Source organism: Coccinella septempunctata, chromosome 1, assembly GCF_907165205.1.
Source record: "Coccinella septempunctata chromosome 1, icCocSept1.1, whole genome shotgun sequence".
Lineage (NCBI taxonomy): Eukaryota > Metazoa > Arthropoda > Insecta > Coleoptera > Coccinellidae > Coccinella > Coccinella septempunctata.
In genome coordinates this window covers 57,675,005-57,698,231 of record NC_058189.1, presented here as the reverse complement: position 1 = coordinate 57,698,231, position 23,227 = coordinate 57,675,005, and the positions used below count along the sequence as shown (strand labels likewise).

At 36.0% G+C, this 23,227-nt stretch overlaps 1 protein-coding gene and 1 non-coding gene across 3 annotated transcripts in view; one reads left to right on the top strand and one right to left on the bottom strand.

The window, feature by feature from the left end:
* Window positions 1-3,369: 3,369 nt before the first annotated feature.
* LOC123311431 (contactin-associated protein-like 2) overlaps window positions 3,370-23,227 on the top strand; it is a 29,837-nt gene continuing 9,979 nt past the window's right edge. Inside the window, exons 1-16 of one of the 2 annotated variants that reach the window (XM_044895390.1) lie at window positions 3,370-3,684; window positions 9,800-9,994; window positions 10,140-10,389; window positions 10,749-10,905; window positions 11,530-11,749; window positions 12,068-12,203; window positions 12,476-12,760; window positions 12,838-14,064; window positions 14,152-14,500; window positions 14,694-14,911; window positions 16,918-17,091; window positions 17,142-17,367; window positions 17,646-17,896; window positions 19,515-19,952; window positions 20,669-20,866; window positions 20,964-21,252. In XM_044895390.1, coding sequence (XP_044751325.1) covers window positions 10,143-10,389; window positions 10,749-10,905; window positions 11,530-11,749; window positions 12,068-12,203; window positions 12,476-12,760; window positions 12,838-14,064; window positions 14,152-14,500; window positions 14,694-14,911; window positions 16,918-17,091; window positions 17,142-17,367; window positions 17,646-17,896; window positions 19,515-19,952; window positions 20,669-20,866; window positions 20,964-21,252 — 4,415 coding nt within the window. In that variant the 5' untranslated portion in view covers window positions 3,370-3,684; window positions 9,800-9,994; window positions 10,140-10,142. The remainder of the gene's footprint in view (window positions 3,685-9,799; window positions 9,995-10,139; window positions 10,390-10,748; window positions 10,906-11,529; window positions 11,750-12,067; window positions 12,204-12,475; window positions 12,761-12,837; window positions 14,065-14,151; window positions 14,501-14,693; window positions 14,912-16,917; window positions 17,092-17,141; window positions 17,368-17,645; window positions 17,897-19,514; window positions 19,953-20,668; window positions 20,867-20,963; window positions 21,253-23,227) is intronic. The other variant, XM_044895382.1, reaches the window with a different exon arrangement.
* Trnag-ucc lies at window positions 20,298-20,369 on the bottom strand. The gene has a single exon. It is a non-coding gene; the product is annotated as a tRNA-Gly (tRNA).

Below are 23,227 nucleotides of genomic sequence, written 5' to 3'. Positions count from 1 at the left end.
ATCAGGCATCTTATACCATAAAATACTTATATGTGTCGTATCCAGTTATGAACCGAAAATTTGTCGTTTTAATCAGAACTAAAAATAAGTATGTAGCACAGTATTCGTAATTGCTCCAAAACCAATTAGGTATACCTGTTCATTAACAATACTTCACGGATTTACAGGAAGTATTTATTCTGACCTTGGTGATCACATATATGACACAAAAAATATTATCGCTGTAATTCAGCAAATTTAAATTCTTTTAATCCAATAAACTTGCGGATAGCTCATCCTTTCAATTTATAGGAATGCGAAGAAGTCCATTTGTTGTGCGGAGATTATGCAGTGTGTCAATTTGAAACGCCTTATCTGGGCCTCCGAAATCAGAAAAATGCAAAAACTTTTTCGTAGGGGAACATTTTGTAGGGTTGTTCTTGGTCCTAATCAATTTGTATCAACGCTGTGAACGTGATGATCACAGCAACCCCTAAAATCCTAAATGGAAAGGGCGAAAGGGGTGATGAGTGGCACCGTGTTTCGGTTGTACTTTCAAAAATATCATACCACTGACTTTTTTGGTTTTACTTCCGAAAAATAAAAAATGAAGAGAAGAATTAAGTAATAGTTTTCCGATACGAAGAATTGTAATGAAACAGGAAAATCAAGAAAAATTTTTTACAATAAAAGATTTTCAACACGTTGTTCTTTATTTTGTAGACAAAAATATAATCTATTTTAAAATTCGACCCTTATTAGAAAATTTCAACTGAAGAATTTCTCGGCATACTGTTAGAATTCCTCGGCATACTTACTTCTACATCTCTGTGCTTTGTTTTATACACAACCGACTTCAAATGTTCCCAAAAGAAAAAATCTGAAGGTGTCCAGTCTGGGCAGCGTGGTGGTTATTCAATTTTAGACGGTTTATTGTCGGAATGTGCCGGTTGAAGTTTTTCTTGGACAAAATTAGCTCAATATTTTCGGCTATATACGAGAAATATAAAATTCTCGTGTCATAGTTTTCGTTACCATACTCCTCCGAAACGGCTTGACCGATTTTGATGAAATTTTTTGTGCTTATCCGGTATCTATGAGAATCGGCCAACATCTATTTTTCATCCCCCTAAATGTTAGGGGTAGTCCACCCCTAAATTTTTTTTTGTATTTTTTAGACAAAATTTTTAATTTCTATTTTTTTATGATACAACATACAAAAATACATACAATCCTCAATTTTCACCCTTCTACGATCAACCCTTATTTTTTAATAGCCATTTTAGTAATTTAATCATTAGGAAATTATTTATATGGCAAAACAACGTTTGCCGGGTCAGCTATCTATGAGAATCGGCCAACATCTAATTTTCATCCCCCTAAATGTTAGGGGTAGTCCACCCCTAAATTTTTTTTTGTATTTTTTCGACAAAATTTTTAATTTCTATTTTTTTATGATACAACATACAAAAATACATACAATCCTCAATTTTCACCCTTCTACGATCAACCCTTATTTTTTAATAGCCATTTTAGTAATTTAATCATTAGGAAATTATTTATATGGCAAAACAACGTTTGCCGGGTCAGCTATCTATGAGAATCGGCCAACATCTATTTTCATCCCCCTAAATGTTAGGGGTAGTCCACCCCTAAATTTTTTTTTTATTTTTTAGACAAAATTTTTAATTTCTATTTTTTTATGATACAACATGGCTAGTACGAGAATATATTGAAAAATTCTTAGCCTACTATAGAACCAAACAAAATTTCAATGTCAAAATATTTTATATTAGATACATTTATTACAGTGAACCTGCAACGTCTCTAGACCTTTAAAAAAAAATGTTTCTTCTTGCTCTGCAAACTAGACCTCTACAGCTTTTATTACCTCCTCGTTGGACTAAAATTTACGACTTTTTAAACTTTTTTTAGTTGAGGAAAGAGATAATAGTCGGATGGAGCCAAATTTGGTGAATAAGGGAGGTGTTCTAGTAATTCAAACCCTAAAGCACGAATTTTTTTGCATGGTAACATGCGATTTGTGAGCAGGGGCGTTGTCTTGCAAAAACAAAACATCTTTGGATAGCTTTCTGCGTCATTTCTCTTCAATTTTTTCCCATAGAGTGGTCATCAGTAATGTCGAATAGTTATCTCCGGTTATTGTTCTACCTTTATCCAAAAAAAAAACAACTATGATTACTCCATGGCAATCACAAAAAACTGAAGCAAGAACTTTTCCAGCCGATTTTTGGACACGCTTTGTTTCTGGATCGTAGAAATGTACCCAAGTCTCATCCATAGTAACAATTCGGTTTAAGAAGTCTACATCGTTTTCCAATCGAGCACAGATCGAACGCGATGCTTCTACCCTTGCACGCTTTTGGTCATCATTCAAACATTTGGGGATCCATTATGCAGCAATTTTTCTCATGTCCAAATTGATGTAAACTATATGATGAACGCGTTCGTATGGAATATTCAGTGCTTCAGATATCCGTTTTAGCCCAATTCGACGGTCTGATAAAATCATGTTATGAACTGCATCGATATTTTCGGGGACTGACACAGAAACTGGCCTTCCCGATCGGTCATCATCTTCAATGGAAAATTTACCTCTTTTAAAGCTGGCAGTTCAATTTTTCACGGTCGCATACGAAGGACATTGATCACGAAGGGTATTAAGCATATCTTCGTAAATCTGCTTACCTCTTAATTCTTTTGAATACAGGTACTTTATGATGGCTCGATACTCCAATTTTTCGATTTTCACAATTACGGTGGACATCTTCTTTCTTTTAATTTATTGCGTAACTCTGGTTTACTTTTTTGACCTAAAACTTCACACTGATACTTCTAATGAGTTATTGTTCGTTGCTATGGTAACGCAATATTTTTTTTAAGCATGGAACTGGTCTAGGCTAACTAGATATCAATACATCCTCGTATAAACTCAAAAAATATGTGTGAAGCAGCATTGCGTGGGGGATCGTATCACTAGAAAATAAAGGAATTCTGTATCTCGGAAAATTTTCCTGACGACGTACAAATTTTGCATGCATTCTTGAAGGGATCATACACTCACAGGGTGTTACAAAATAAGACCGAAAGTTTTTAAGGGGTGGTTCCTTGCCGAAAATTATATGGGGTTCAGGTGAACTAAAGTTCTTAGGCCGCTTTTAAAAATGATTAGAAAAAATATTATAATTTTTTTATTGGAAGTGCTGGACAGTTGAAGAGTAATGGCATTCCTGGTTTCCATTTTCCTAGACTTATCATCAATTTCCCAAGATTTCCATTTCATCGAGTTATCTCTCCAATACAAATAAATAGAATTTTCTACATCACGAGTGGTAGGGCATCCAATTATTATCACAAACACGATGATGTCTCAGTTGCAGTTAAGGCTTTGGATAGCGCGCGCTCAGCCAGCTTGGCAAACCTATCATCTTCCATCAGAGCGGACAAATTGAAATTTGCGGCGCAAAGATGGTACACGAAATTCTCACGGTCAATTCGAGAAAATAAATAATTGTGATGATACGTATCTCGGAATACTGTGATAGTGGTCGTTTGAAATTTGTATAACTTATCATTTCCCATCTTATGAATCGAGTTGCAGACGGTAAACGTATTATATTTAAGTGGCTAATAAGAACGAATTCAATTGTAAAGTGACGTCACGTGGTCTTCCGGTCTGGAAGGGTAAGTCATTTTAATACATCTCGAATTGATCTTATTATTTATAATGGATACAATCTTCTTGAGCGAGCGCAGTGGGAGGAGCTTGATCATTTGGAAAATAGGATACACAGCAATTAATAAAAAATCTCCAAAAATTTGACCCTTTTCTCTGAAATTTCTCTCATCTTCACCAAGTCATGAAAGCTATGTTGCGAATCTCAGAAATCCCTAAATTAACGACGAGCTGCAGGTTTTTCAAGCCATCATTTTTTAAGCTCAGTTTAATCTTGATACATACATATATTTCAACAGTGAAAAGCCCTTGTTTTTTGGACATTCACAAAAATAGTAGCTTTGCTGCTCTCGCAACTGAACTGCTGGTTACAGTCATTGTTATTGATTTGTGTTTTCTCGAAGGAAAACCCATTTTTTTTTGGAATATGTATCTACATGTCGGAGTTTTGCAGAATTCTGAAAATTTCAAATATTTATAGTTCTTTTCACCCTTAATACAAAGTATGATAACCGTGCACGTGCATCAATAAAGGCTTAGCATCTTCTTTGCATGCCTTCTATCAAGTTGCTGAGAAATTCCTGTTCAATTTGTTGTCAAGGTTGTGGCAAAAGATCTCGGGTGGTGCTCATCAAGGTTTCTTGGTCCCAAGAGTGCTTGATTGGATTTAGGCCAGGGGATCTTGGAAGCAATGCTAAATGTGGCATAACCCTTCCTAGCAGATCTCATGGTGGGATCTATGTGACAGTACTGGGTGGGTAAAATTCGTTGTCTACTGAGGGGATCTCGAGAACTATAGAAGCTAGAGGAAAACGGATGGCACATTCTCTAGTTTCTTTTGCTGACTCATTCATAACAGAACCCGCCTATGCTTTCTATATTTTGAGTTATGAACAAAAATTTGAGATTTGAGATCTTTTTTGAATTTGAAGTTACAGATCTGAAACTTGAATCTTCACTTTTAAACGTAGAATCTACTGACAGGATTTTTTCCAATTCAAAAATAACGAATTAAATGAAAGTTTGCATTTAAGTGAACGAAAGTTCGCCTTATGATTCGAAATGAAAAATTATTTTGAGCTCGTCAGTGGATTCTACGTAAAAAAATGCCCGTAGAAAGTTTGTTTCAGTACAGTAACTTCAAAGACAAAAAAGTTATAAGAACTTTTAGAAATCGTAAAAATCTCCTTATTTGCTAATAACTTGAAAACGGAGAATCGTAGGAGGCTACGGTTTTCACCATTCTTTGTTCCTCTGATGAAGAGCTCGGAAATGTGTCATGCGCTGCTATAGCTCTCAAGATCCCCTCAATAGACAAAGAATTTTGCCCACCTTATACATTGTCACCTAGAAAAGCGAAATTCTCGCCAATAACTGCGTGAAATTGAGGAACAACTGCATTGAGACTTCATGATTCTTGGATGTAGTTATAAATCAGTACTGCCATCGAAACTCCACCCCAAACCATAATCGAAAAGGATGGAGACTTCATAGACGATGGTCCCTTCCCTTCATGGTCCCTTCTTATGAAGGGACCATCCTAGTGATGCACTACAGCGTTTGAACCAGTGGAGATAGACAAAATCTGATACCCCATTCTCGTTCTCTTTTTCTGAGAAACTAACAAGAGTGGTAGTCATTTTTGGCCACCTTCTTTTGTTTTCGAGTTATAAGCGAAAATTGGAAAATTGGCGATTTTGAAATAAATTTATATCTCCGCTAATACTGATGAAAGAGCTCTGAAATTAAAACATTATACAGGCACTTTTTTAAGAAGAATCCAGTGGCGTGCTTGCCTTTTATCTAAGCAGGATTTTTAATTACGAAGCTATGACACAAGTTATGTTTTTTGAATGGGAACACTAGATTTCTGTGCAATTTTCTGAAAGCTCAATTTTTACTGATTTCAAAAACATATAACATCATATGGTTTGTATCAATATAAATAATAGAAAAATGGTCAAAATCCTTTTTTCTCAATATTTCTAGGCTTTCTGGTTTTGATGAGAATAGAAAAATGTAGCATCTTATGATTACCACAGTCTCCTTCTATTAGTGCTTTCATTTCTATGCTTACTCAATTTCTCCAAGATTCAAATTTTGTGAAACTGGTAAAAAGCTAGAAAGAATGACATTGCCGGAAGGAGACTGCTCTTGTTATAGCTTTTTCTGTGCTCGTCAAGAGTTGAAACCATAGAAATATTGAGAAAAAAGGTTTCTGACCATTTTCTTTTATTTATATTCATAAAATAATAATATAACATATGATGTTATATGTATCAGTAAAAATGAAGCTTTCAAAAAATTGCACAGAAATCTAGTGTTCCCATTCAAAAAAACATAACTTTGCGTCATAGCTTCGTAATTGAAAATCCTGCTAAAAAGACGAGCAAGCCACTGAATTCTACTTAAAAAAGTGCCTGCATTTTAATTTCAGAGCTTTATCATCAGTATTGTCGGAGATATAAATTTATTTCGATATCTCCATTTTTCCAATTTTCGCTTATAACTCGAAAACAAAAGAAGATGGCCAAAAATGACTACTACTCTTGTTAGTTTCTCAGAAAAAGAGAACGAGAATGGGGTATCAGATTTTGTCTATCTCCACTGGTTTAAAAGCTGTAGAGCTAAAACATCGAAATTTGCCCACCCTGTACTTGTCGACTATCAGCTCTTCTTAACGAGAGTCTCGATGTTATATTTACTTCATGGGGACGTCTTCTGACTTTGCTTAGGGAAACTCTGCTTAGGGTACTCTCTGTAATAGAAACAGCTGAAAATGGTCTTCTTCTGGCTTATAAGACCACTTGTCTTTGACGACGAGTTCCAGTGGTAAAATACCGTGAGAGTAAACGTCTAAAGCTATTATTGAATGAGTTGGTCACTTGCATTTGGTTTCGACCAGTCGTAAGCATCCCAAGTGCATAATAAAATGTCCCACTGTGTCGGGAAAAATTCAAATTCATGTACAACATTTTCAAAATAAAAAATATTTCGATATGCCTTGAAAAATGACCTTATATTTCAATAGGTTTATCATTATAGGAAAGATGTCCCAACAGTTCAGCACAATTTCTTATTTTCTGTTCTTGATATCTCGAGCTTTATTGCTGTTGTCCATCTTTAAGCTAAATTTATCGACAAATGAGATATTTTCTACTTAAACCATGAAATTCCATCCCACGTTCTTAATTCTCGGTGGGTGTTGTTCACTTTTAGTGTGCATAATGAGATGAAGATAAGAGGAGAACTCATTGAGATAAAACTGCGAAATGGTTAACTCGATTTCGAGGATATGAGAGATTATATTTAAGGAAAAGAGTCTTCTGATTTGATTGTTATTGATCATTGTCCACAATGGTAAACTGCACGAATATTATAATAATGAATGTCGTATTGCAATTGCCTACGTAAATACCATACAAAATGTGATGATAGCGAGTTGGGGTAATAAATGGGTCTAGCTAACAATATTTACTTTTCTTATCAGAATTTGTTCAATTGATTTTTTCCTAGATAGAGATCAGACAATATACTCACAATGCATTTTTATTATACGGACAAACAGGGTGTATCAGTGAAAATCGACAGCAAAAAGATACGATCAGACAATATGATTCAATAAGCCGCCCAAGCAATTTCAACAAGAAAAAGGTTGATATTGTATGTCATTGAAAAACTCTTTGGAGATGCTTATTCTCCACGAATGCATGGGTTTTGGTGAAATCTATTTTACTCTGGATATTATTTCTTTTCAAAAATAACACCGTTCATTCTTGCTCGTTCTAGAATTAATTTCACCATTTCATCATTGAAAATTGTTTTCAATTTGTTTACTAATACATGAGTTACTTCTTGCTATAAGAAGGTGGCTATTTACCTTTTTAAGAATTAAAACGTGTTTTTTTTTGTTGCAACATATTCACTTTTGAAAGCAGTCTAGAATTCGTAGATTAATTAAGTATATTCTTATTATTTCAGTGAATTTAATTAAGACCACTAAAAAAATTCATTTATTTACCCACTATTCCAAATGAGAGATAGGTTGTAATGAATTAAAAATTTCATCGATTTTGATTTATTTAAATATTCCGAATCGGTCAGTACCAAAAAAAAAACTGTTAGTAGCCTATTTGATGTAAATTTTTTTGAAAACTTGGATAAAAATAAAAATGAACAACAGGAGACTTTATTGAAATTTTCCAAGCAAATTCACAGTCTGATGGAAATCTCAAGTCTCAAATGGAACTCCTGGTATACATTGCCTTCGGCAGAAGGAAATAAATACTTATTTATTTTTCGAGTAACCTTAACACCATATTGCTACTCTTGTGAGTTGGCGTTTGGTTAAATTATTTTGTATGATTCAGTGCTAATTGGATTCACAGTGTTTGCGTAATAGGTAAACAAGGCTCCCTGAAATTTTGAGTTACTGAGGCAGTCAAACTTTTCATAATATTCGGTCATGTTTGTAGTGGAGGGGAGGACTTCGGCTCTTTCTGATGTGTTATAACACAAATACATATTTCAAGTGTTTACTTGAGTACATTTCCTCAAGGAAAGTAGGACGAATTCCAATTGTACTTCTTGTAGAAAATATGTACAAATTTCAAGTTACGACAAAATATGTCTATATTTAAGGAAATTCAGTTCTCATGACAATTCTTCCTCTTGGAAGTTATTGGCACCAAATTTTCAGTATTTTCACGAATATAAGAAATCATCTGTAACGAGTATGAACATTTCGAATGACTTTAATTAGCTTTTCATGAATTCAAAATATCTTTCATCACGTATAGGTATACGTAACACGAGAAAACCTGTAGGTGTTTTTCGGATAGGTATTCTCTATTTCCTCTTTCGAGTTTTAAAGTACCTAAAGATATTAGTAATATACCGGGTGGCCCACCCCAGAACGGCCAGAACGTGTGTTTAGGGTGTTCAAAAGCACAATTTAAGATTATTGTCATATTTACAGGGTGTTCGAAAACAAAGATATAGATCAAAGTTACGCTTCTTTAAATGTAACACCCTGTATTTGACCTCAAAAATGGAATGGCGAGCTCAAATTATGATGAGTTTCTTCAGATCACTTTATACTTTAGAAGCACCCTTTACGAGATAATGGCGAAAAATTGAAAATATGGATTAACTCTGGAATATACAGAGATATCATAATTAATTCTCAAACATCAACTATAAATAATCGTCAAAAACTTTTTTATTTCAAATGGCACACCCGGTATTTCTATAGCTCGTTGAACGTAAAAATTAACCTTCTTCAGATCACTTTATACCTTAGAAGCAACCTTTTACGAGATAATGGTAAAAAATTGAAAATATGGAATTTTTTTGAATAGCAATTAATGAAGAAACTAGTTATGCCAGCGATACAGATAGAATTTTTTCGAGCAGACAAGTTGGCTACTCCTACATATAAATGAAAATTTTAAGTCTGGAATATAAATAGTGATCATAATTAATTCTCAAACATCAACTACTAATAATCGTAAAAAACTGCTGAAAAACTATCAGGTTTAGGTTCAGGAAAACCTTATGAAGATAGTTTAGAAATTAATTTTTACGTTCAACGAGATATAGAAATACCGGGTGTGCCATTTGAAATAAGAAAGTTTTTGACGATTATTTGTAGTTTATATGTTTGAGAATTAATTATGATCACTCTGTCTACTTGAAAAAGAACTGTCTGTATCGCTGGCGTCACTAGTTTCTTCATTAATTGCTATTCAATAAAACTCCATATTTTAAATTTTTCGCCATTATCTCGTAAAGAGGGTGCTTCTAAAGTATAAAGTGATCTGAAGAAACTCATCATAATTTGAGCTTGCCATTCCATTTTTGAGGTCGAATACAGGGTGTTTCATTTAAAAAAGCGCAACTTTGGTCTATATCTTTGTTTCTGAACACCCTATATATATGACAACAATTTTAAATTGTAGTTTTGAACACCCTCCACACACCACAGGAAAAGATTTTCAAAATATATTTATTTACTCCCTCAAAAAGAGCGCCGCGGTCACCCGGTATATTTTTCGTGGCAGTTCCAACCCTTTTTGTATTTTTGATGTTCGACAACCGTTTTACTACTTCTTTGCCTTCTAGATGCACTTCTGATGCCACTGCGTATAAAAGAACCAACGAAAACTTTGAGAACACACTCAAGTATTTTTCGAGTACAATTTGGTCGAGCACTATCCAGTTCTGACAAGTCGTTTTCGACTACTGGCTCGAACTAATTTTATTTGAGGCCACTAGTTGAATATTTCTTGGAAAATCTTGCAATTAATACTTTTCTTGGTATGTCAGATTCAATTCAGAATGTAATATCAAGAGGATGATTCAGGGCTCAACTTGTTGTGTTGGAAATCCAAGTGAATCAGTTGAAACACTGTTGGTTCTGCTACTGAGCAATACAATGATACACCTAATTTCTATTTTTCAGATAATGTGGATGTACCTTAGTATTCTTAGTAGTGTATTGGCTGTGACAGTGGGATTTCCACATAGAGATAATGGATATATGTGCCATGGTTTTCCAGACAGAGGACCTTGCAATAAGGAAATCTCCAAATGGACCTTTGACCAAAATAGCAAGACTTGTGTTTTATTTGTATGGAGTGGATGTGGAGGAAATGAATACAATAGGTTCAATACAGAAATAGAATGTTTGAGGAGGTGCGCTTTCTTCAAACGTGAGTATCTACAAATTTTATCTACTAAGAGTCTCCAAATATAGATTCATAGATTTTCATTATGAAACTCAAGATCCCCAAACTTATATGGCTAAACCCTCGGACCTGATGCCAATTATTCGATTTAGAAATTAGGTAGATTTTGCAGATTGATCAGAGATGAAGGTCCAATCTCAGGCTACCCATGCCTGTATAAATGCTCAAGAGTGCCTCAAAAGGAACCTAAACCCAATAAAATAAAAGGGCAATATTGATCCCATTTTAGAAAGGCTAAATCAGTTCTTTTGTTTCATGTATCACATTCGTTTATTTTGTAATATTCGCACTTGAAAATTCATCTTTTATTATTATTATTTCAGCTGCTTCCTTGGTCTCTAACACTTCCTTCGTATCGAAAGAAAGCAGAGGCCCTTCGTTAACTTTTCAAGAGACTGGAAATCAAAATACATTCATGTTTGCCCAATCGAATACTTTCATTCAGATTGATGGAGATATAATTCAGACTTTTCAACTCAGGTAAGATTTCTTGAAACGTAGGAAGGGAATATTTGATTCTGTGTGTGCAAGTGAAGGAGAACGACATGTAGTGAAGGTTTTTAGACTCTTCAAAATACGAAAATACGTTGGTTTAGCGAGAATTTCCCATTTCACCATGATTTATTTGATGGGATTCAAAAACGTTCCCTTATAGGGTTGATTGATAGAAAGTCCTACCGTTCTTGAAGTTTCATCCATACGTAGGAAGAGAATATTTGATTCTGTGGTTGCAAGTGAAGGAGAACGATATGTAGTGAAGGTTTTTAGACTCTTCAAAATACGAAAATACGTTGGTTTAGCGAGAATTTCCCATTTCACCATGATTTATTTGATGGGATTCAAAAACGTCCCCTTATAGGGTTGATTGATAGAAAGTCCTACCGTTCTTGAAGTTTCATCCATACCTACCTTAACCAGATCTTTTCTGGTATGACAATTGTAGTCGGTACCTTGTACCTTGTACAATTATTGAAATATCGGTATGTGAGAGAGAAGAAGACACTGCATTTTTCATTTTCTTCTAACTAACTGATCGGAGTTGATTCCGTCTTCATAATAAACTGCATTCCTTTCATCCTCATTTGCTAGAAAGTTTTTTTTCAGGCTGTGCAGGCAGATTTCCTTCCAGTTTAGAACACGATTGCCTCATGGTTTGCTAGCTTATCACAATGTCAAAGTTCCTGCTGGGGTCTCTCTCCAACCTTACGCTTTGTATATAATAGTTCAGCAGGGACAGTTGAAGGTGGTACATGTTTATGGAAAACACTCTACAGCTCTTACTGTTGGTCGTGGCTTGAACAGGGATGAATGGCATTCTGTTACGGTAGGTAGATATTTCAGCTACGTTTAGGCACATATGGAATCAAAATTGCATTCATTTCTATCGCATGAACTCAAGGTATAAATGGATCAACAAGAAAGTCCAAAGAAACATCTGGAGATCCATGAAAAGGAAATTTCATAAATTCTTCCAATCAGAATTCTGATTGCGATGATCGAAATATTTTTGATCCTCGTTTTGCTTCTCAAGGTAGTTCATAGTTTTGGGATGAAAGCTTTTTCGTTTCTGAAATTAAATAGTTCCAAAGGCCAGCAAAGTATTAACTATACAAAACATATTTCGTTGTATTTGAAATTAAAGGTTCGCATAGACGTTCATGGGGCTAGGTTGGCCGCAACAGTCGATAACATCAAAGAAGAAACTGATCTGCAGGGTCTAGACAAGGAAAATAATTATGGTGTAGCTGCAAATGTGACATCGGTTATTTTAATTGGAGGTTTGTGACTAATCTTCCATTTTCAACCTAGATCAAGCTCTTGATTCTATTTTCTCCAAAAATACAAAAATTATCTTTTCGTACTATATCAGAAACGTAATTTTCATCAACTCCACTTCTTGTATCAATATTGTACATCTGCATATTAAGCTCTAGATATTCTTAATCTTATATACAGCTTCCATTCATCTAGAAATATTGCTATGATCAATTAATCATAGCAAAATTTTAACTAAATCTATTTTTCACACGAATGATGAAATTTCCCATAGGTCTGAGTTCCGAAGAGCGCCTCCATGGAGTTAAGTACATCATTGAATCTTTCGTTGGTTGTATAAAAGATGTGATACTCAGCACTGGCAAATCTGCTTCCGATCTGCTACCCATAACACCCTTAATAGCCACCAAACACGAGAATGTACAAGAGGGTTGCATCAACAAATGCCATACGTCAGAAAATTTGTGCTTCAGATCTTCAAGATGCATAAATCATTATAACACTTTAACATGCGACTGCTTTGGTTCGCATTACGAAGGAGAATACTGTGACATGTTCAGTGAGTAGTAGATTAATTGAATAAAGAGTTTATATCTATTCATCTGTGTTATTTAGGTACAAATTATTCTTTTTCAGCTGCGACTATTCTGACCCTTCGTGGATCTTCCTACGTATCATACAGAGTATATGACTGGAAAGACAGGGTCCATTCTTCAGTTAACAGATTTTCCATGATCTTCAAGACGAGATTCGATGATTCCGCCCTGTTTTACGCAGCAGGTGGTGAGACAGGCATCGACCACTACATAGCCGCATCTATTTTCAACGATTCAGTTTACGTAGAAGTAGACTTTGGAGAAGAAGCTATGACAACCATACTTGGGAGGACATCCAGTTTCAAACTGAACCAATGGAACAACCTAACCATATTTCACGAGAACGAAAGGATACACCTAATACTAAATGAGGAAATTGTATCTTTAGATATCAAGGGAAATCCACTTTTGTACATCGATCCAGAAATTTATATTGGAGGTGGACCAGAACTTCAGAAGAAAAAAGGACTTTGGTCTAGAAATAACTTTGTTGGTTCTCTAAAATACGTGTTCTACAACGATATCTCTATAATTTACGAATTGGACAAGGGAAATCCTAAGGTGCACTACATAGGCATCCTACAGCCTGAGTTTTATGAGGCTGACGTTACAGAGATACCCATCACATTTCCATTCTCATCCTCGCACATTTGGTGGCCAAACAATTTCACCGATAGCTTGACTCTTGCGTTCCACTTCAAGAGCAGCACCAACCTAAGCGTTTTAGCCTCCAGCGAATCTCAGTCAGGTCTCTATTGGGAGATAAGGGTGGTTAACGACGAAGTAAGATTCGAGTTGGCTGATAACATCCAGAATACGACACATCTGATCAGCGTGAAGAAAACGCCTGGAATATGGCATATTCTCAGCTTGATATACAGAAATGAAGAGGTGTATCTAAGGGTCGATAATAACGAGAAGAGGGAGAAGTTGGGGCCTGTTAAATTTGCTATTGGTGATAAGATCAAAGCTGCTAGTGGATCTCGAAGCAACTCTGGTTTTGTTGGTTGTATGAGAGATATAATCATCAATGATGATGAGTTAGAACCTAGGTCTATATTGCAATCTGAAAGGACTGTTGGAGAGGTGACCTTGGATAACTGTAAGTTCGTGGACCCTTGCCAAAGACCCAACACTTGTGAACATGGTGGGAAGTGTTCTGTGAAAGATGATAGGTTGATCTGTGATTGTAAAGATACAGGATATATTGGAACAAATTGTCATTTCACCAAATACAGGAAGACTTGCGAGGAGTTGGCTTTATTAGGTTAGTCAAGAAGGAAATACGTAGATACCAGTCTGCATCCTAAAGAATATCAACTAGAACATAATTGTGATCCGAGTTCTTTTCCAGGATACACCAAACCAGACGTATATCTGATCGACATAGATGGAAATGGGCGTTTTCCACCAGCTCACGTCAGATGCGAATTCCAAAGTCTTGAGGATTCCACGAAAACCATCGTGGAGCACAATCTGCAGAGCCAGACCGATGTTAGAACTGCCACAGATGACGATTTCACTATGAGTATTAAATATAGGGAATTCACAGCAGACATGCTTCAAGAACTCGTATCCCATTCTTTGAATTGTAGTCAATATATTCGCTACGACTGTTTGAAAGCCCCGTTGGAACTGCACACATCCACGTGGTTCATCAGCTCTGCCAATCAGACTGTGGATTATATTGGGGAAGTTAGAAGGTGAGGATTTGTGTTTTGGTAATGTTTGGACCCACGATACAATGAAATTTTCATTGTATCGTGGTTTGGACCCTTAAGGAAACAGCAAGATAGGGTTTATGATTCTCAATGTTCGATCTGAGAAATTGTGATTGGTATTTTATGGTCTTTAGAGTTACCTACTGCACTCTTGATCCAATAATTTGAATTTCAGAGGGACCTGTCCTTGTTCTGTTGGAAAACAATGTAACAAACCGACGCAATGGTGCAACTGCGATGATCTTGATCAAGATAAGTGGGGAACTGACGATGGATATTTCACCAATGCTAATAGCTTGGGCATAACAGATATGGTGTTTCTTCAGCAACCATACTTGACAGCTGATGCGCTGGGTCGGATTACTTTGGGTCCTTTGGAATGTGTTGAAACAAGTGAGGTTTTTTCTTCATTTAGCATCTTTGAAATATGAAAAAGAAACTCAAGAGGTATGAAATACTAATTACGATTGCAAAACATCCGTTGATTTAAATATCAGCAAATGTTACCTTCTGAATAGAACTAGCCACAGGCTATAATACACTGCGCAAAAAAATTAACGCACATTCTGGAAATCTTAATTTTAATGAAAGTTAACTCTACATTGCCTTTATAACTTATTTTTTATGTTCTCTCGGGAAGGTTTTGAACGAAACAAGACACATTAAATGGAAGAAAAATTCAGGATTTCACCGAATCTTATGTGAAAGAAGAGAAATGAACAATTTTCAAAATACTGAAATGCTCAAAAGTGATTTAATACTTGGTATTTCCACCCCTTGCGTTAATTACAGCTCGGCAACGACGGTTCATACTCGAAATGAGTGATCTTAAAATGTTCTGATCTAATCCTTCCCAGATTTCTCCGAGTTGGATTCCTAAGTAATTAAGAGTAGCTGGATGATTTTCTGAACTTCTCAGCCTTCTATTGAGATTGTCCCAAACCTGCTCAATCAGATTGAGATCTGGACTTCTTGCTGGCCATTCCATTCGAGAGATTTCAACCTCTTCAAGGTACTCCTGAACGATGCGCGCACGATGGGGTCTGGCATTATCGTCCATAAAAATGAAATTTTCACCAATGTATGGGGCAAATGGCACTATATACTTATCAGCATTCATAGCTCCATTATCAATGACCACTAGGTCTGTGCGAGCAGTCAAAGATATTCCACCCCATACCATAATCGATCCTTCCCCGAAACCAGTAGTATTCAGGAAATTGCACTGGGCATATCTTTCATGTGGACGTCTGTATACAAAGGAACGTCGATCACAATGGTAGAGGCAGAATCTAGACTCATCTGTGAAGAGAACTCTTTCCCAATCAGCCTCTTCCCAATGGATATGCTCTCTCGCAAAATCCAAACGCGCCCTTCGATGGGCTGGGGTAAGAGCTGGGCCTCTTGCCGCGACACGAGGCCTTAAATCATATTCTCTTAGGCGATTTCTTATTGTCTGAGTGCTAATTTGCACCTCATGAGTTTGCTCAAGCTGAATTTGAAGGAGGCGAGCGGTTGCAAACCGTTGTCTCAACGAAGAAACTCTCATGTAACGTTCTTGAATGGCAGTTGTTACCCGTGGTCTACCCTGTCCTGGTCTTCGGACATTGATACCTGTCTCCCTGAATCGCTGTAAGATTCTGGACACACTTGTATGGGAAACTCCAAACCTTTCTTCAATTCTTGTGTATGTCCACCCTTCTTCTCGCAAAACTACCGCTTGGGCACATTCCTCTTGGGTCAAATTGCGTGTTTCGCGTTGCATAGCGATCGAGTGTAGAAAATCAAACGAAATAAAAACTATTGATCACTAGAATTGATCGAGAACAACTGATTTTAAAATGGAGCCAATACATTCAAAATCTGATAATATGATCTTTTTTTATACCTGCTGGGAAAAAACATCTGTATTGAAGAAAACCGTTGAATGTGGATAACATATGCATGCATAATTCTGATAAAAATAATTATCATTGAGAACACCTTCAGTTGTAGAATAAATTTGAGATTTCCATAATGTGCGTGAATTTTTTTGCGCAGTGTATAATGGAAAAATCATTATATCGAAGATTAGGTGCTGACCAAGGTCTCGGTATTATTTGGCCTCATCAAGAAACAACGCTGTTCTTTACTTTGTACTAACCCTGCCGAGCTCTAGAAAGTTCTGATAATCCAACTAAACTTTTTCTTCATGACCTCCAGCAGAACAAAGATGGTCGTATGTACATATGCTCCAAACCCTATACCAATAAGAAGTGCATGTAGATGTAAAATCGTTCTAGCATGCATATTGATTGAAAATGCAGGTCTTGCGATGAGTTTTGAAGCATATAGGTACATGCAACCATCTCTGTCCTGGCGATTGAGGAGATTCCTTTATATTTTGATTTGATCCTTAGATACTCAGCGATACGTTGTCACCTTCACCACCAGCCAATCTTACATCGAAGTCCCTGGATGGAGAAAGGGAGATCTGGCCTTCTCCTTCCGAACAACTGGCAAGAAGGCCATCCTCCTCTACCAGCCACCCATTCGTCCGAACTACCCTAGTTTCATGGTAGCAGTGACAGGCGGTAAACATCTCATCCGTAACAGAAATTCGATATTAATATATACGATTAAGATTTTCAGTTAACCTTCAACTTCACCCTCAACACCGGCGTCTCCAAAGGCATAGTTATAGTGTCGGAAAGGAAGCTAAACGGTGGCGAATGGCACAAACTATGGATTGACTACAATAAGTACCATGTGAGATTTATGATCAATGAGGAATCGCAAATGGAAAACTTGAAGCCCGAAGAAGAGTTCGGTCCATTCGAAGGTTCGATGTTTATTGGGGGTGCCCCCTCGTGAGTACCAAAGACCATTACTTTCTGAACCAGGACTCTTTATTATATTCATTAATACCATTATAACGTATATACCAAAGATGTAATTTTCCGTCCACTTAGCATTGGTTTTAATTTCATCTTATCGATGACTAGCAGCCAAGCGCTACTATTACTACTATAGGATTCTATTTTCTTCTGTGCATATAATTGTAAATTTGTACCTATATCTATTTGTGTACCTATCTATTACGAACATTTTAGGCAACAATAAACATAACCTATTAATCACCTTCCAGAGACTTATTGGATGCCAAATCCTCTGTGCAACAAGGCCTGATTGGATGCTTTCGGGGTTTGGTGGTTAACGAAGAAATCCTGGATATCTACAGCTACATGAGCGTTCATCTAAGTGAAATCATCAAAGATTGCAAGCCTTCCTGCAACCCTAACCCTTGCTTGAATCAAGCGCAGTGCAAGGAGCTCTGGAGCACTTTTGAATGCATCTGTCCGAATCCTTGGGCTTACAAGGGACCTCTATGTGAAACTAGTGAGTCTATGGTAGTGATAAAAGTAGTAAGAGAACTCTATGATTTAAACTTAACTTAATATCATAGAATTTCCAAATTGACGCCCACTACGATGTTATACGAGGATATATTGAAAAATTCTTAGCCTACTATAGAACCAAACAAAATTTCAATGTCAAAATATTTTATTACTCAACATATTCTCCTCTTAATTGAATACATTTATTACAAAGAACCTGCAAAGTCTCTAGACCTTTAAAAAAAAATGTTTCTTCTTACTCTGCAAACCAGACCTCCACTGTTTTTATTACCTCCTCGTTGGAAGAAAATTTACGACCTTTTAACCTTTTTTTTCAGTTTAAGAAAGAGATGACAGTGGGATGGAGCCAAATCTGGTGAATAAGGGGGGTGTTCTATGTAGTAATTCAAACCCTAAATCACAAAGTTTTTGCATGGCAACATGAGATTTGTGTGCAGGCGCGTTGTGCTGCAAAAACAAAACACCTTTGGATAGCTTTCTGCGTAAAGTGGGCAGTAATGTCGAATAGTAATCTCTGGTTATTGTTCTACCCTTATTCAAAAAATCAATCATGATTACTCCTTGGCAATCCCAAAAAACTGAAGCGAGAACTTTTCCAGCAGATTTTTGGACACGAAACTTCTTAGGTCTTGGAGAACCAGAATGTAACCATTCCATCGATCGTTGCTTTGTTTCTGAATCGTAGAAATGTATCCAAGTCTCATCCATAGTAACAATTCGGTTTAAGAAGTCTACATCGTTTTCAAATCGAGCACAGATCGAACGCGATGCTTCTACCCTTGCACGCTTTTGGTCAACATTCAAACATTTGGGGATCCATTTTGCAGCAATTTTTCTCATGTCCAAATTGACGTGAACTATATGATGAACGCGTTCTAATGAAATATTCAGTGCTGCAGATATCCGTCTTAGCCCAATTCGACGGTCTGATAAAATCATGTCATGAACTGCATCGATATTTTCGGGGACTGACACAGAAACTGGCCTTCCCGATCGGTCATCATCTTCAATGGAAATTTACCTCTTTTGAAGTTTGCAGCCCAATTTTTCACTGTCGCATACGAAGGACATTGATCACCAAGGTTATTAAGCATATCTGCGTAACTCTGCTTACCTCTTAATTCTTTTGAATACAGGTACTTGATGATAGCTCGATACTTCAATTTTTCGATTTTCACAATTTCGGTGAACATCTTCTTTCTTTTAATTTATTGCGTAACTCTGGTTTACTTTCTTGACGTCAAACTGACACTTCTAATGAGTTATTGTTATGGTAATGCAATATTTTTTTATGCTGGTCTAGGCTAACTAGATATCAATACATCCTCGTAATCATTTATAATTACCCTGTATTTCAACACCACTATTTCCATGAAAAACCCTAATGCATCGACTGTATCGAGAAATAGTTTCAATACATTGAGATATACTGATGGATTCTGAATACATTAATCTCTAGTATATATACGGACCCATATGTTACGCCACTGCCATTTAATTTTAATCTAAAGTGTCCCAGAGATCATAGGGCCATTTTCGATTTTATTCAAGCTTCTCTATTTTATTTTAAAGATTAGAATTGATTCACTTTTTTACAGATATAAACACCAACGCACTTACTTTCGTGAAGCCGGATTCTTTCGTCAGAAGAAACTATCTTACCTCCGGTGAAAAGTTGGAGAAAAACGAGGAGGAAACAGCACTCAGGAATATTTTCACTCATCAAATCCTCCTGAATCTCAGAACCTACGATAACACTGCGTTGATCTTGTACGCCAACGATCATCTGAATAATTTTGTTCACCTATATATCGATAATGGGACCCAGGTGGTTTATTTATTCAATTACAACAATACTATACATAACGTGACCGTGGATTACGCAGAATTGAACACGAGTAGATCGGTACAGATTGCAATAGAGAGAGGAAAAAACTGGACCACCGTACATGTGAACGATAAGAATTATTCGATTCCTGTTGGGGTGTTATTACTCCAGAATTATTCCAATAAACCGTGGAGTAATCCAGAGATGGGTGAGTGGGGAAAATTTGAAGAATGTTGGAAAATTTTATTTTGCATGAAGTCGAGAAACATTTCACGAGAATGACCATAAAGATATTGTGTCATTTCTGTTTTATCTGGGTATAGGAAGAGGGAAATTAATTTGCAGAAAAACCTGACTATCATTCATCAGATAATAAAATTTTAATGATTCAGGGTTGAAAGATATATGTTTATTAGGATTAAAATAAATGACTATTGATTAACAAGACGCAATTTAGTTATTTCATGTATTCCGTGAAAAATATTCATATCTACTGTGATAAAGACCTATAGTGTATCCCTACCTTTAGCAAAATTCACTGTATAAAAAAGTGTGCGATGGCCGGGAATCGAACCCGGATCAACTGCTTGGAAGGCAACTATGCTGACCATTACACCACCATCGCATATATTTGGAGATTTAAATGAGACTAAATATCACTAAGCTATTTTGAATATCAAATAAATTTGCAATTTGGCAAGACGTACAAGCAGATTAATTTTGGAATTTACGATTTCTTGTCCCAATATATAATATAAAAATAGATTCAGAAATGTATTTTTCAAGGATTTCGATAATGGAGGGCTCTCCACTTACCGAAATATATTAATGTTAAATCCCGATAAACCGCGCATATTAAACTGTATTTAACAAAATTTTTCATTATCCTCTATGGTTATACTCATTCTCAAATTTATATTACAGAAGTGTTAGCTCCCCAACGTCCTATAGCTCCCCCAACAGAGTATTTCCAATTGAATCTGGGTGGATTCGATCCTGAAACACTGTTGAAGGTATCTGAATATCCAGCGGTCCTTCCTGGCTATGTAGGATGTATTCGAGGATTACAAATTGGCGAAAATCTCATCGACTTGCTTTCGAAAATTGACGAAAATGAATCAGGTACAGGTTGCGTTTTATTTACGGGATAACATTGTGTGAAAGTTTATAGTATAATGATATACAGGGTGTATATCTCTCTATTGCCCTATTTTTTCAGGAGTCAAAGCCAACTGCAGCATGAAGTGCGATTCTTTACCTTGCCAGAACGGTGGAATCTGCATCGAGGACTTCAGGAATCAGGAACACACTTGCGACTGCGAACATACCAGTTATTACGGGGAATTTTGTTCAGACGAAAAGGGGGCAGACTTCAGTGGAGATTCGATACTATGGAGGGAATATGTTTTGAACGGGTCTGTCGATCATGTGAAGATACAGTTGGCATTTTCCAGTACTGATAATAATAGGAAATATGCAGCCCTTCTACTCCTCCAAACGGAAAATAAGTGAGTAAAGATTTTCATCTACCATAGGGTGTGAAATCATGTCTAAAGGTCAATGGCTACCTTTTACTGCTTTGATGTTGGTCGACGTCAAAATAATACAGTTTTTTTTTTACCTTATGGTACCTATGGTTTTGTTGTATTGTTATCTAAAAGCATATTTCATTTTTCACGATTTCTATCATGAAAAATAAGAAGTGAGGTGAATATTTCTCAATCTTAAAATTAGGATAGACGAGTTTCTGTAACACACTGAGGCATAAAGTTTTATATTCGTGATATTTTCATGCATTTCGAGAAGAAATGTGGCAGATTTTTGGAGAAAGCAAAGCAGTGATTTATGAATCAGGGGCGTTACCAGAGGCCTTTTTGCAGATATGTTATTTGAAAAATACGAACAATTATTAGTTTTACAGCCCCTATAACTATAGAGCCGTTCACTCGAGCAACAAAGTGTATAGAACTATTTTTGTTTGAAATTTAATGTAGATTATTTTATAAATAACAGTATTTGCAAATACCACAGGGTTTTCCAGATATTCGAGAAAAAATGAAAAAACTACCCTCAACTTCCCTTCCAAACTCCATGCTCAAAATGGAGTTACATTTTATACAATAATATACAGGGTTTATTTGAAGGTGAGGCTTTTTATTCAACAGAAGGTAGAACTGGTCAAAATGAAGCGTTTCACCGAAAATAACCTAAACAAAACTTTCAAACTGACAAAGTTGAAAAAAAAATTGAAAATTATCTCTGAAATAGATCCTAATACGACCTAGACCGTTTGTTAGCTGAATTATCGCAAAGCAGTGTAATCTCCTGATTCGACCATGTGGTTTCGCTTAGGATATTGGCTCGTTCGATATTTACATGGTAATGAAAATGGACTTAGGATTGGCGAATTTTTCTCATTATTTTTAAGTAACTTACACGATTTTATGAAATGGCTCTTTTCGATACCAACTGACAGAAGAGACTTAGGACACAAGTGTCAAAAATAGAATAATACTTCAAAATCTCACCAATAAAATTCGTCTAAATTATTCACGAATTTTTTCACAATGGGCATCACAATCTTCTTGTTCGAACATTCCAACAATCGTCGTAAAAATGGGATGAAATGGGGAAACATCATAGAACTTTTTCAACATAACTAACATAAGCAATTTAAAGAAACTGCCTCGATTTTATACATTTTTTTCACCCTAAATTGCACGACACAACAATTATGATTCTCTTAAAACTGACCTGATGCATCTAATCCGATGAACTTGGTACTGAACCATTCATTGTCCATATGTTTATGTTTTGTTTCGTTTTTGAGATGCCGGAGTCACCTTCCACACTTGAAATTCAATGAAATTTTGTCGAACTTCTAGGGGTTGTATCACAGCCATCTTGGATATTTTATAAAGACAATTTTTGATTAAACGACTTGTTTTGATTATTTATCTTCTGTCAAAAAAACCTTTGAAAACATCCTGTATAGACCGCGTAGAATCATTTGTAGTTGAGGGAAAATGTTGGATGTTGGGTTTTTGTCTTATTGCGCTTTACTAACATGACATTTAAAGATATTTGAAAACGATACTCTATAATTTCACGAAACGACAATGTAGGTACGGGGTGTCCGAGTTAATGTCATTATACCTTATTGTGGAAACTAAAGGAGCCAGAAGAAAAAGTTAAATACAAAACTTGCCTGTAATCGATTGAACTTTTATTTTTTATAACCAACTTTCATACAGGGTTTTGATACACTCATTAGAAAATTAGTATCAGCTATTTTAGTGAGCACATACGGATGTCAAAATTTTAGGAAAAAATCGAATATCTCAGAATCGGTGCTATATAGGACTATGGTTGTCAAACCAAAGTTACCTTAAAATTTGACAAGGAACTCAAAAATGCAATAATATACAGTGTGTTCCATTTGAAATAAGAAAGTTGATACCAACAGGGAGTTATAGAAAAAAG